The sequence below is a fragment of the Emydura macquarii genome, unplaced genomic scaffold (assembly GCF_026122565.2).
Source record: "Emydura macquarii macquarii isolate MOO-44397 ecotype Brisbane River unplaced genomic scaffold, CSIRO-AGI_Emac_v2 contig_2768, whole genome shotgun sequence".
NCBI lineage: Eukaryota > Metazoa > Chordata > Testudines > Chelidae > Emydura > Emydura macquarii.
In genome coordinates this window covers 40,810,639-40,824,617 of record NW_027132905.1, presented here as the reverse complement: position 1 = coordinate 40,824,617, position 13,979 = coordinate 40,810,639, and the positions used below count along the sequence as shown (strand labels likewise).

General features: G+C 36.2%; 1 protein-coding gene across 3 annotated transcripts in view; it reads left to right on the top strand.

Annotated features, from left to right (window-relative positions):
• The window catches only part of PRKCZ (protein kinase C zeta), a 146,772-nt gene that overhangs the window by 93,742 nt on the left and 39,051 nt on the right, over window positions 1–13,979 (top strand). For all 3 annotated transcript variants that reach the window (XR_010923481.1, XM_067567163.1, XM_067567164.1), the window contains 4 exons: window positions 2,393–2,581; window positions 5,620–5,717; window positions 12,650–12,736; window positions 13,581–13,716. Coding sequence is in view for 2 of the 3 variants with exons in the window: in XM_067567163.1 (XP_067423264.1) it covers window positions 2,393–2,581; window positions 5,620–5,717; window positions 12,650–12,736; window positions 13,581–13,716 (510 nt within the window). In the remaining variant the exon portion in view is untranslated. The remainder of the gene's footprint in view (window positions 1–2,392; window positions 2,582–5,619; window positions 5,718–12,649; window positions 12,737–13,580; window positions 13,717–13,979) is intronic.

The window sequence follows — 13,979 nt, the reverse complement described above, 5'->3', positions numbered from 1 at the left end:
TAAGCTGACCTTAGGGGGTCTGCTAAGGGGAAAAAAGTTCCGGGAACCAGTGCACGGTGGCATGCCCTCACCTATATTGGAATGGATAAGAGTAACACATCTCAAAGAACAATAGTTACTGGTAAGTAACCCTGTTTTTTCAGTCATACGTGATTTTAAGAATCCTCTCAAGTAAACACAGAGTAAAATGTGTACAATGGAACAACTATAGAAAATGTTTGTTACATTATCTGAAATGGTTATTTATTTGTATTGCAGTAGTACCTAAAGGCCCAATCAAAATTGAGGTCCCATTGTGCAAGGTGCTGTACAAATTACATAGGAAGCACCTGGCCACTGACCTAATGAGCTGTCCCCAATTATGCTGTTCCCATTTTTTTTTCTACCTTGTAGATGAATACTACCAAATTTAAATAGTACATCGTGCATAGAGAAGATGTGGCATGCTGGAAACTTGCCGACTGGAATCTTTAAGCTCAATGCAATCTCTTAATAACAGTCACTCCTATATCAAGATTCCTTATATCAACACTTCCCATAGTTCGGCAGAACTTTATCTGGCTACAAATACAGTAGTATGATATCAGATAAAATTAGACCGTAAAAATGTGACAAAGCATTGTACATATTGGTAACTGGGTGTAACGGGGACACATATTGTACTTTGCTTAATTCTTTCCGACTACTTGATTTTGAATGTCTCTAAATCTGTAATTCCAAGTCAGCAAAATGGAGTGGTTTTTATTTAATGCCAAGAAAACACCCTAAGGGACAAAATAGAAATAACTATCTTCTTTAATAAAGCTTCAATCAAAATAACATAGTCTCCATTTTGAAATCTTTTCTACAAATGCTCACTCTTGGGAAATCAGCATGGTCCTGGCCAGCAACTTGAATTTCACTACAGCTGTAGTGTGTTTGACATATACTGAAACTGTTTAACCTCATGCCAAGGCAGATGGCACTCAATTAGCAGAGTATCATTTCTGTATCTTTGGTTCTGCTTAGATCTTCTTTAATAATTTGTATTCTGGTGTCTTTCAGAATGTGCAATGCACTGTTCACTCACACAGAGCCTTAGCTAGGAAGGGCTAACAATCCAAAAATTGAATTCAACCCCTCTTTGCTTGGTCACAGTCTTTCATTTTCCAGAGTAGGAAATACAAGAATTTTCAATATAGATATTACGTAGCAGTAACCAAAATCCTGAGAGTGGGTAGTAAAAAAACAAAACAAAACAAACAAACAAAAAAAACCCCCAAAATCAATTTTCTACATCAATTGGAATTTCCAAGGCCTACAGTTAGACAGAAAACCTGAAGTTGAAATGCTTGATGCTTTGAAATGAGTAGTCAGTGACACACACCTTTTCCCCCACTGTGTGAATAATAGAAGAGAATTGCATGCCATTTCCCTTGAAATTGCATACTATTTCTGATATATCATCAGAAAAGGAACCTAGTTGTAGGACTTTTATTTTAAATACGTCTCTATCTGACTTTGACGCATCACTTATGGGATTTAAGTCTCTGAGGATCTGTCTCGACTAGGAAAAGTGGTTGTGTTTAGCTATAACTTGTAAGGTAACCCTGACCTAAATTTGACCACTTTTTTCCTATTCAAGACAAAAACTCCATGTGGGGAACCTGACTGACCAATATTTGGTAATGTAATACAGATCCCTTCGCCTCTAGGCCATTAATGTAAGTTTCTGCTCTGATCTGTATAAAATTAAAAGCTGATTCCAAGGCAATTGGTTCTACAGGCACATGGTACAAAATTAGAAACTGGTTTGCATGTTATAAAACAAAGTACCCCAGTAAAAAGCAGAGCATGTAGTAATTTTAGTTCACAGACGATAGGTCTGCCATGAACTGTTGACTCTGTTGCTTGCTAGACTTCCTGGCTGGTTGTATTGAACAACCAGCATGTCAGGCCCTTTGAAACCAGCCACTTTGGCCAGAATAACACTTCAGTATTAATGACACTTTACATGGTGTGATGGGCTGCTGAGGATAATTGCTTAGATATGTATGGTCTTACAGCATTTCACCTGCAGAATATGGGAACATTTAGAATTTATTATGATTAAAAGCATGTTACTTAAGATGACATGTTCAACAAGCTGTTCCCTTGAAAAAAGATAATTCTTAATAAATAACGCCAATAATAAGTGGAAAAAATTATACCAAGGATGTTTAAAAAAAAAAAAAAAAAAAGACTTGTTTTAGGGATGTCATTCATGTTCTGTTTGACAAACTGATGTGTTTGACTTGCATGCACACGCAGCAAATCCTGACTGTGTTCCTAGGTTAAACTTGTTTGCTCTAACAGTTCTTTGTTAAGGAGATTTCAGCAGTTTTTGAATATGTATTTGTTTGTCTTTATATAGGATATCAAGCCGGTTATTGATGGAATAGATGGAATTAAGATCTCTCAGGGGCTTGGACTACAGGACTTTGATTTAATCAGAGTTATTGGACGTGGAAGTTATGCCAAAGTTCTTTTAGTACGGTTAAAAAAGAATGATCAAATTTATGCCATGAAAGTAGTGAAAAAAGAATTGGTTCATGATGATGAGGTAAAATTTAAAAAATTGAATTGAATCATAATTAGGTATTTAATGTCATTGGTTCTAAATGGTTAATGAAGGAAAATGTTATATTAAGAATGTGACTTCAATTTTGAACAAATAATGTGTCTCAATGGAAGCTTGACTGACTAGTAAGGTGGTGTCATCAATTCCCTACTTGAAATGTGGCACAGACTGGTTCTGGGAGAAATGGCCGCTACCTCCTAAGTAACTAATACAGACTGCTAGCACAGTATTAGAAAAACACAAATGAATTTTTTCTAATAAACCTGGATATTATTCAACAGTCTAGCCTTTCAGTTACTGGTTAAATAGAGCACTGGGTATTAAATAGTCGGTTCACCTGCGACTGAAAGGATAGCAAGATGTTGCCTCCCTCCCAATTTCAGCTTGTAGTGTGTCAGAAGAAACTAATCAATAAATGCTGCACTTCATAACGTGAGCTGAACTTACCATTTTTATAATGTTTGTTTTATAGATAATATGTGGGTGCATTTTGGGTGTGTACACACACACATGTAGAAGAGAAGTACAAGTAATATAACTACAGATCATTTTTCACATTTAGTAAATCACTGGCTTTAAAGGGGCTATATCAACATGATTTTCTTTAATCGACTCATTGAAAAACCCTTGTCCACCAAAGACTGGATTTATATCCTGTTTTTTTTAATTGCTTTAAAAAAGTGCTGTAATAGTTTCTTCAATAAGGGAGGGAGTGATTAGATTTAGAGGAAGCAATGACATTGACTGATACCAAATGCATCAAATAAACAAACTGGAAAAATAAAGAAAATATTTTTTCGGTACTGCAGCTTCTTTCCATACTTCTGGCTATAATAGGTACACAATTTTCAGACAGGAATGTGATTTTCAAGTTGGCAGTCTCCCTTAATTCCGTAGACTAATTTCCAAAAGGCAAAATTTTGTTGCAAAGAATTTAAGTAGTATCGATGGCGGGGGGGACAACACCAGTTTCTCTAGTTGCTGTACTTTTCACTATTCCAGAGACTGATATTAGAAGAGTAAGGCTACTTAGATTCTTTCTTTAGACTTGGTTCGCTAAGTGTTTCAATCTCTCTCTTTCATGACTAAGAAAAAGGGATAAGAAAAAGTTGTTCCATGGTTGTATTTCTTCAAATGTTTCTTTCAGTGATAGTGAAAGGAGAGGAGAAATATCTAGTCAAATTTGTTGTTGCCTTTGAGAACTAGAAACAGTTGAGAAAATTCTGTCAGTTACTTTGAATTGTGTCCCTGGCACATTATAATGTAGAAACTTGATACAATTGCTGCTGTTTGCCACAAGCTAGAGTCCATAAGAAATGGAATTCTGTGAATACACATAATCCAAAGTGATTGTTTCAATGGTAAAGAAAATGCATTATTTAGCAATATTGTCCTCTTTCAGATATCAGTGAATTTAGAATGCATTGAACCTGCAAGTGCTTTGCCACCAATTATTTGTGTGGTAGCAGCAGGAGTATATTCAAAGGCAGCTTTACCCAAGTGGAGTTGAAACAGATTCCGAAATCCCTTTCATTTAATTAGAACAGAATTTGAATGAACTGAAGAGAAGTATTATGTTGAATGCTTATTAAGGGTTATGTTGTCAGGCTAAAAGTAATATATTTTCAAAAAACAAAATTTATTAACTCTCTTTTTATCAAGTTATCTTCTTATACCAATGTGAAAGACATATTAGAAATACCTATCAGAAATACACCTGTTATTAAAGCTGAAAGAATTTTTAAAATCTAATTTGCTTTATGCTATTCATGCTGTTTCTTTTGATTTTTTTTTTCTTCCCGGGAAGTGAAAATAATGTCCTCCTAATTACATTTCTTCCCTTTTCTGTACTTACTAGCCAGTGTCCCTCTCTTTCCATTGGAACAACACAGTGCTACAAAGTTTGCTTTATAGTCATTGTAAGAAAAGTTTACTTGTTTTTTTTGTTTCTTTGTTTGTTTTTTAAAGGAGAGAGAGAGAGACATGGAAACACTTCTATTACTTGTTAATACAAAACTTAAATTTTTTGCCTGTAATTGACCTCTCTATGCCTCTTGAAAGGTTACATCTTAAAAGGTTTTTTAGGCACAGAACCAAATATATGTTAACACTTGGGGATTCCCAACTCTCATTGAGATCTCAGTGAATGGACCTGACAGGTTGCAATCTAGCTTTTACCTTCTGAACCTCACATACGGGCAACAGGATATCTATCCTAGGTGTTTTCAGATCAACTGGAGAGCTGACATGGTGTTGGTCAGCTAGAAACTGGGGAATTCAAGTCCACCAATGCCCAGGGTTTCTTGCCAGTCACTCCTTGATATCTATGCATGGGAGGGTTGGGAGAGTCTTGAATATATGCTGTAAAAGGCATGGGGAATGCTTGCGTATGCTGAGAACCATTGTAGTATGCAGATCTTAGGTTTTGCATTTATTAACAGGTTTGGGATGTTTTGTTGCCCTTGGTCTTGGTTTTGCAATGCTATTATAGCAGCTACTAAATTTTGGAAATATCAGAGGCTTGTGGTCTCCTTTCTCAGTATTTCACCTTTTATAGTTAGCTTATCTCTCAGTTGGGTTATTTAAGAACCATTCTATGGTCTTGATAGAAACCATGTGAAACTTAATGACTTATACCCAAAACAAAGCAAATCATAGCAGCTCCAGCAGACCCCAATATCCACTTACAATATCCACTTACTTCAGGACCCTTTGAACTGATGTATCATTAATACACCAGATACGTTTTTTTATTTTTTAAGCTTTGTGATTAGTAAATATTTTACAGATTCTTCTGGATAGTCAGAAAACCTCTGAAAAGCTGTTGAAGCAAAACAATATTTTGACTTTCTCTGGGCCTAGTTTTTTTCCCCCCATCTTTTTTTTAAAGAATGTTTGTAACAGTGACACACTATATATATAAATATATATGAGAATATAAATGTTGACAGTTTCTTTTCTGGCTTACGCACAGCAGGGTATCCAACAGTAGTTCTGATTCTCCAAATACTCTATTTCAGGATATTGATTGGGTACAGACAGAGAAACATGTGTTTGAACAGGCATCCAGTAATCCATTCCTAGTTGGTTTACATTCGTGCTTTCAAACAACAAGTCGGTAAGAAAGTTTTGAAGTTACTTTGTTTTGAAAATCTGCCAACATGGCAGTTAGACGTTGTCCTAGTGCTTTGAGAGCTTTGGATGGAAGTATTAGTATGACGCTCCTTTGGGGAAGTAACACAAGATGACAGTGTGGCCTATTTAATAGTATAGTAACATTCGGATATAGAGATGTAAATGGTCAAACTTTTAGGGTGGTAAAAGTTAGCTGTAACTTGATTATACATTTCTGGACACACAAAGTCAAATCTTCTTAAAAAACACACTCTAGATGATGTCTTCTAACAGAATATGAATTGGGGCAATTAAGACAGCTTTTCTACATAATTTTGACAATTTAAAGACTTTTCCCTACATATATATCTAGAAGTAATTGTTTTTGTATATAGCTAGCTATTCATTATTATTTTTTATTCTTTCATCAGTGTGGCATTTGAATACATAGTACAGATTGAGGAAGCATTTTGGTTTGAGAAACTAAATTCTTAGCTATTTTCAGGTATCAGTGAATTGTTTTTTCTCACCTGCATAAACTGAAATTGTTCATATTTTTTCACAATTTTACTGCATGCAAGTATTTAATGTGAAAAAAATCAAATGAAACCTTTTTATGCCACAGTGCATATGCATGGCTGGAATAATGGATGTTTCCAGTTCCTATCTTTTTCTTGTATAAGAGTATTCTTATTCATGGCTGATCATTTAGGTACCATAGCCCCATCAATGCTACACTGACATCCATACAAGTCATACAAAACGTTACATGTGATATTTGGAAGATTTATTTTCTTGGATTTTATTCATTTGAGTGGACTATAGTAGACTCATGCATAACCTAAGTGGGCAGATTTTTGTGCAGCATTCAGTGGATTTATTTTAGACTCATGCACATACCCATTAAAAAGGAGCATCCTCATGCACCCTGACAATTCTTAAACGCAGCCATGAAATAGACCAGTGTTTCTCAATCTTTTAAGTAGCAAGTACCCCCTAACTTCTGAAAATTTTAAGAAGTACCCCAACACTCAATTTTCCACGGGATTTTATATTTACAGACTAATGTGAGCCATATGTTGGAAGAAGGGCTGAGTATATAAAGCCATGATATGACAGATGTCAGATCTAGTGTGGATAGGGTTACCACCTTTACACTAGCGGTGCGCAACTCAAGGATGTACCTGGGCTAGAGGTAATGTTGGCCAATGCTGGGGCATATAAAGTGCCAGGCAAAATTTTATGCCATAAATTTGAGAGGAGGAAGGGGTAAGAGAGAGACAGGGGAGAAGGGGTAACTGGTGAAATCTGGGGCTGTCATAGATGTCAGTTTCACTGCTCAGCTACAGCAGTGAAATTGACAAGTTTTCTGGGCACTGGGCTTTGAGCCAGGGAAGGGGGCTGCCACCCAATCCAAGATGGTGCAGAGGAGTCTTCTGCGCCGGGTGGGACCCATGGATATGGGCAGGCAGCTGCTGCCTGTCTTCAAGCCGGGGCGCTTGAGGATGTCCCTCAGGTTGGAGCTGGGGCGCAGGTGGAGCCAGCTCGCGAGACACAGGAGGCTGCCACTGGGCTCCCCCCGGGAGCTGGGACCTGGCGGAAAGCAGGGGGCTGCCAGCTGCCTTCCCCAGAAGCTGGGGGCTGCCGCTCGCTTCCCAGCTGGGAGCTGCAACTGGGCAGGAAGTGGAAGGGCTCCCGCCCGCCTTCCCCAGAAGCTGGGTGCTGCCACACATCTCCCATGTGGGAGCTGGGGCTGGGTGGGAAGTGGGCTGCTGCCACCTGCCTCCTCTTCACTCTGTTTTTCCCTGGGTACCCCCTGCCTGTGTCTCGCGTACCTCCAAGGGTACGCGTACCACAGGTTGAGAAACTATGAAATAGACTACCTCTGTAACTCTTCCTTCAAACTTTAATCATCATCATTCACAGTAACCCATAATGACCTAGCAGCAAAAATCATATCTAAAATATTTGCTTCCGATCAGCACATTCTCATTTTCTCACAGCTAGTGGAAATAAATGGACTGTTCAGCATGCCCTGAAGGGCAATAAGCTAGAGCTGTTGTGGACCAGGGGGAGAGAATGAGTTCCAAAGGTGACCTGTGAAGGATATTACTAAAAAGGGGGTGTGCACCTTTTTTCTTTGCTCTTTTTATGATGATTTAAAAAGGGCCGGAAGGTTTTTATTTTTTTCTTTAATTGCTGCTTGTTTTTTAGCATAGAAATATCTGCAATGTCAGCTCTGATTTCTTGATTTTGTTTGAGCCCATGGGATGTCTGAGGATATACATTACCAGTCACAGAGTAGCTGAAGGAGAAGGTCACTGAAGTGTAATAGATGTTCATAAAAACAAACACAAAATAGTTTTTTTAAAATATTACATTTTAAAATCCCTTCCTCTTGCTGCTGCTAAGTTTTCACTCTCTTGGCTCTTGTGATGTTGTCATTTCACTAATACTTCATTCTCGTCATGGTGACTTCCAGGCCAGATGAGACCTTCATTAATAATAGAGAAATAGAGAAAAATACTTTTAAAAAAAATTAGACTTCCTTATAAGTATCATAAGAAGCAAAATTAGAGTTTAGAAAAGTCCTTTGCATGTCACTTCTGTAGGAGATTTTCATACTGGAACAGGTTTGAAAAAAGAGTATTTGGAAAGAAACATATATAGTACAGTAGAACCTCAGAGTTAAGAACACCAGAGTTATAAACTGACCAGTCAACCATACACCTCATTTGGAACCAGAAGAACGCAATTAGGTAGCTGGGGAGAAATATAAGCAAATACAGTACAGTACTGTGTTAAATGTAAACTACTAAAAAAAAAAAAGGGAAAGCAGTATTTTTCTTCTGCATAGTAATGTTTCAAAGCTGTATTAAGTTTAATGTTCAGTTGTAAACTTATGAAAGAACAATCATAACATTATGTTCAGAGTTATGAATATTTCAGAGTTACAAATAACCTCTGTTCCTGAGGCGTTCATAACTCTGAAGTTCTACTGTACTTGGCCAATGTTTTTCTGTGTTGCCTTTGATGTTGGAGTTGTATTTTTAGTCCTTTATCCCAGCCTGGCTTCTCCTTTTTAATCCTGCAGTGAAACCAATATCTTGTGTTTATGACTAAGTCCGTTGCCCTGGGTATTGTTATAATGTCACAAATTCAGCATTATGACTTCACTGCAGGATCAAATGGAAGCAGGAAACTGACTGTGAGGAAGCAAACTTATTCAAGTGCAAGTAGTGTTGGTAATCGGCACACAGGAAACAATCAATCACATCTGTAAGCTCTATGTTTAAGTCTGATATATTAGAAATTTTCCTTCCCTAAGCAACTCCTTTAAATATTTGATCAGTGCTTTGTGTGCCATTTTTACTTTTAATCTTAAATATATTTTTTAGCTCTCAATTGTTAAGAATAACAAAGTAATGATAAATGTATATACTTAAAAAGAGAAATAGTTTAAAAGAAAATTTCTCACTTCACATTTTTTACTTACCTTAATGTCACTAACCCTTACAGTACATTTTTAGATATTAGTGGCATTTATTTTATTATTACAGTAAGAGAGGTGCATACGGTGCTTAACCAGTAATTAAGATGGTTACAATCTAAGGCCTTGAGCCTGCAAAGGATAGTCCCATTGAAGACAGTAGGGACTACTCACCTTCATATAGTTAAACATATGCAGAATCTTTGCACAATCCTGGTCTACGTTAGATAATAATAACCAAGATCTTGGGAGAGGGGATATAAGAGGTCAACAGTTATAACAATGAAAGATCACAAGCTCTGCTCATTAATATGCATTCAAATTCTTTGTTAGTGGCATTTGGTCTTGGTTTGTTTAGTTTTTTGTACAAAAACCAGTAACTGTTTCAAGAAAAAGAACCCTCAACCTGGTTCATGACAAGCTGGTTTGCCTCTTACTTAAAAAATATCCTCAGTTAATTTACTTGTCTCTAAACAGGAGAAGGGGTCAGTCCTGTGCTTTGGATTTAAATTTAGCTTGGAATTTGACTTAATTTGGAGTTGTGTTTTCAGGGGGCTTTCTTTGGATGGAATTCATGGGTTCTTCTATATGTGTTAATCTTTACAAAGTATGTATTTTAGAATTAGATGAGCAGTGTGGAGAGTTTGCCAAATATCTGTGGGGAAAGGAAGATGTAGAGAGAAGAATTTTTATTTCCTGGGATAATTTGGTGCATAAGAAAAGCTGCCTCAGAGGCAGCTTCAACTTTCATAAGAAGCACTCACTCAGCATATTTCTTTCTATTCTGTAGCATTCTTTGACCTTGGCAGCATTGCATGGATCATATTTTCCCACATATGAAATCTTCTCTCCAGAGTGTAATAAGTGTTTTCCTATGGCTGATCACTACACCCGTATTTTCCCTACCCCTATTGCATTTTTTCTTGTGTGTTTTGAGGAGAATATTGCAAAACTAGAGTTTTGAAAAGCTACTAATAGGTTCTGATACTGCAGCCCTTCTGTGTCTGGTTCTCCCATTGTCTTCAATGGGCATACTGTATAGAATATTACAAAATCAGACCTATAACGGTTATTGCAATATCTTCAGAGGCTTGTATCTGAACCACAAGCTTGCTTATTCATCTATCTCCAAAATGTCCATTAATTTCTGGAGCTTTCTGCAAAATCTTAGTATCTCAAACGAGTAGTTACAGCCTTTCTGTAATACAAAATAATAATCAAGCAATGTTGATTTATCAACAAAAAGCAAAGAAGACTGAGGTCAGTTGTCTTGCTTTGGAGATAAATTTGCATATGGAATTAGTCAATGTAATTTCTGATTACACTGTGTTTTGCTAGGGAGTAGAGAATCATTGCCTGTAGGTTAAGATGCCAATGGATGAGACCTCTGAGTTGTTGAATTCTGATGTGGTGAATTGGATTTTCCACGGATTGAGAAATCATATTCTTTTTGAGTTAAGGTGACCAGTATTCTATACTAGACATGGATGTGAAAAAAATAATTGTATTGGGTTAGCTTCTGCAACAGTGGAGGAAAATTATTCAGTTTCATTCACATTCAGATTCTTCTAGTGACAAAGGTCCTAGTCAAAGAACAGGGCTATAATTATCCTAGATGGTCCTGTTTGCTGCACTCAATTTAATTTCCATTTTTAGTGAAAAATGGCCATCCTGAATTCATTAGACCAGTGTTTCTTAACCTGGGGTTTTAGAGGGGTCGCAAGTGCAGAGCTGGTATTGGGGGTGGCAAGAAAAATGGGAGCCACAGGGGCGCCATGAAACTAAGTTACATGCCTCAGCCCCGTGGGGGTGGGACTCAGGCTTCAGGGGTACAGTAGTTTGGAAAGGTTAAGAACCACTGCATTAGACTCCTAGTTTTTATTACAAGTGGCCATACAGAGCCAGACATCTCTGTATCCTTCAAATTTAGAATGTTTCTCACAGATTGTTGTATTCAGCATATAGACAATTACTTTTATGGTTGCGTATAAGGATCCTAATACAATTTAGAACTTTATTTGGAAAAAGGATTGTTGTGAATCATATGTGATTCAGATCATCAGCACCCTATTACTTTGCTCAAACATACATTTGTTTTCTACATTTCTCTGAAGTCTCTCTCCAGACATCTTTCTTCAGTGTGTCAGTTTTGGCTTTTCATGAACTAGTGCAAATCATAGCATAATAAGTTGGATGGATACTCATTAATGCTAAAAACCCAACAGAGCTTACTGACCTCTTTAACATTGGTAAATTAATAATTAAACTAGTCATTTTAGTCGTTTTAAAAGATGGTTACTTTGACTTGTTTTGGTTGATTTCATTAGTGTATCTATGAAAAGGGTCAATAATTTTAAGATTTTGTGACTAACAAGTCTGTGTGTAAATTGTTTTTTAAATATGAAACAATTCAGATTTCATGTCTTTGCCTGATTAAAAATAACCACCTGCAAGCTAAAACAGTATTCAGTACTTTGTCTAATACTTGTATATCAAAGTAAATCTGTGCCAAACTGCTGGGTGACTGATCCTTATTTAGTGACTTATAATAAAATTTCATCTAATGGGGAACTGTCTTTTTAAAGTACACTGTAATGTTAAAATGTACTTATAAACTACTAAGTTTTATGCCACAGTCTGTTTTCTAAGTCATTCAGAATATAGCTATTCAATAGCAGTACACTGAGCAAACTACTATACCCTATTTCATGAGACATCCATTGCAGTCTGCATCAGTCATTTGATATGATAGACATAGCCATTAAAATAAGATGTTTTCGTAGTATAAACGTCTCCTTATTTGAAAATTAATGTCTATTTTGCCCCTGCATTTATTTTTGATAAAGCCTTTGGCTTTGCAATTTATCATCTACTTGACCTACTTCTGTGACTATATCGTATTCCTTTGACAGGATCTCTAAGTTAAACTTATAAAATATATATCTGATACTGTATTTAAGAAATTATTTTTACTCTGACAGGCCACAATGGTATTTGGTTACTTTCAGCAACCCCTGTTATCCTTTTCATATGTATGGGTCGTTATGACGGCTTCATGCCAAACTCAGACCTAGTGTGAGCAGGTGCACCTCCATTAAGTTCAAATCAGTTTCTTCATTTGTGTTTTTCTATTGAAGTATTCTTATTCAAGCTTTTAAATTATGGATATATAATCTACGTACCACAGACATGGGTGTATTATAAATTAAATAGATGCTCTTGTTTTGTTTCTAAATGGTTATTAATGTTTATTGTAATTACAAGTTTAACTAACATTGTTGTAATTATAAGTTTATATAACATCAGAGGGCAACTGAGAGGAACATTTTTAACTTTAGACTTTGTTGTTAGAGTGAATATTAACTGTGACCTTGGTAAAAATGTCAGTTTTACAGAACTAAAAAATAGTTGGAATCCATTAACTGTATTGTATTGTACATTTTCAGATTGTTTCTTGTCATAGAGTATGTAAATGGGGGCGATCTCATGTTTCATATGCAACGGCAAAGAAAACTTCCTGAAGAACATGCAAGGTATCTTATTAATGCATTGATAAATCTAATAATTCTCTGATAGTATCATTACTTAGCACAACATAAAAAAAAGTTTATCTTAAATGCTAATAAGAGAATATAAAAACTTCAAGGGAAATTACAGTAGGTGGTTTGGAAAGTTTTTAAAAAAATTAAAAGCTCAACTTTCAATTTGGAAAGCAATTCATTTGAAAGATAAATAACCTTTTGTGTTCTACAAGGACATGAGTTTAAAAAAAAAAAAAAGCATTTGATAATAGGAACTACTAACTATCACTGCTTTTATATTTGATTAACAGTTCTCTGAAATGCATTGCTGATGTGAGTATTTTAGTGAACCCTAATAAGGGTGTTTTATACACAACCAAAGAAAAAAATGGTACTAATGGGGAAGTAAACCCCTATCTTGCAAGTCTTGGCGTTACAGACAAATGTCTTGTCACTGCATTAGAGTAATTGATGTAGATTTTACCAGCTCAGAATTCCGGTTCTGATACCCCATATTTGAGTTTTTTAGCTTTAGAGAAACATTGGATGGAAGGATGAAAAACAAATACTTTTTCACTATCAAACGGGGGTGGGGGGGGGGGAGCTCTAGCTTTGTAGACAATGGCTGTATTTTTTTTTTGTGTTCACATTTTGATTATAACAGCTGCTTTTGAATGAATTTAGGGGTTTTGTTGTTTTTATCTTCTCCATGGTGAGAAGCCATACTCTGTTAGCTTTTCCTTCTTTCTTTGTTCCTTTGGTTTAAAAAACTTCCATTGAATTTTTAAAGTTTTGCCAATTTTTGTGTAATTCTTCTAGTAATGGGTGGGGCTCTTTTTTTCCCCCCCTCTTTAAGATTTTATGCTGCTGAAATTTGTATTGCTCTGAACTTCCTACACGAGAGAGGAATTATCTACAGAGATTTAAAACTAGACAATGTTCTGCTAGATGCAGAAGGTCATATCAAATTAACAGATTATGGCATGTGCAAGGTAAGATTCATCTCTGATTTTCTGTCTTTCCTTGTAATTCTCCTGTGAATCTCTATATTTTAACCTGGTTCTGTTAAATAATCTTGTTGAACCAAATTCTGCAGCCAGCAACACCAGGGTAAATCTGAGACATGGAATTTACCTAGATTAACGTTGGTGTTAATTGAGCCTAGACTTTCACTCTTCAGTTCTGTGCTGAAAAATGACTTCTGAAAAACAGTACCACCTTACTCAACAAATCTACTGCCTGTGTGTATTCCAGG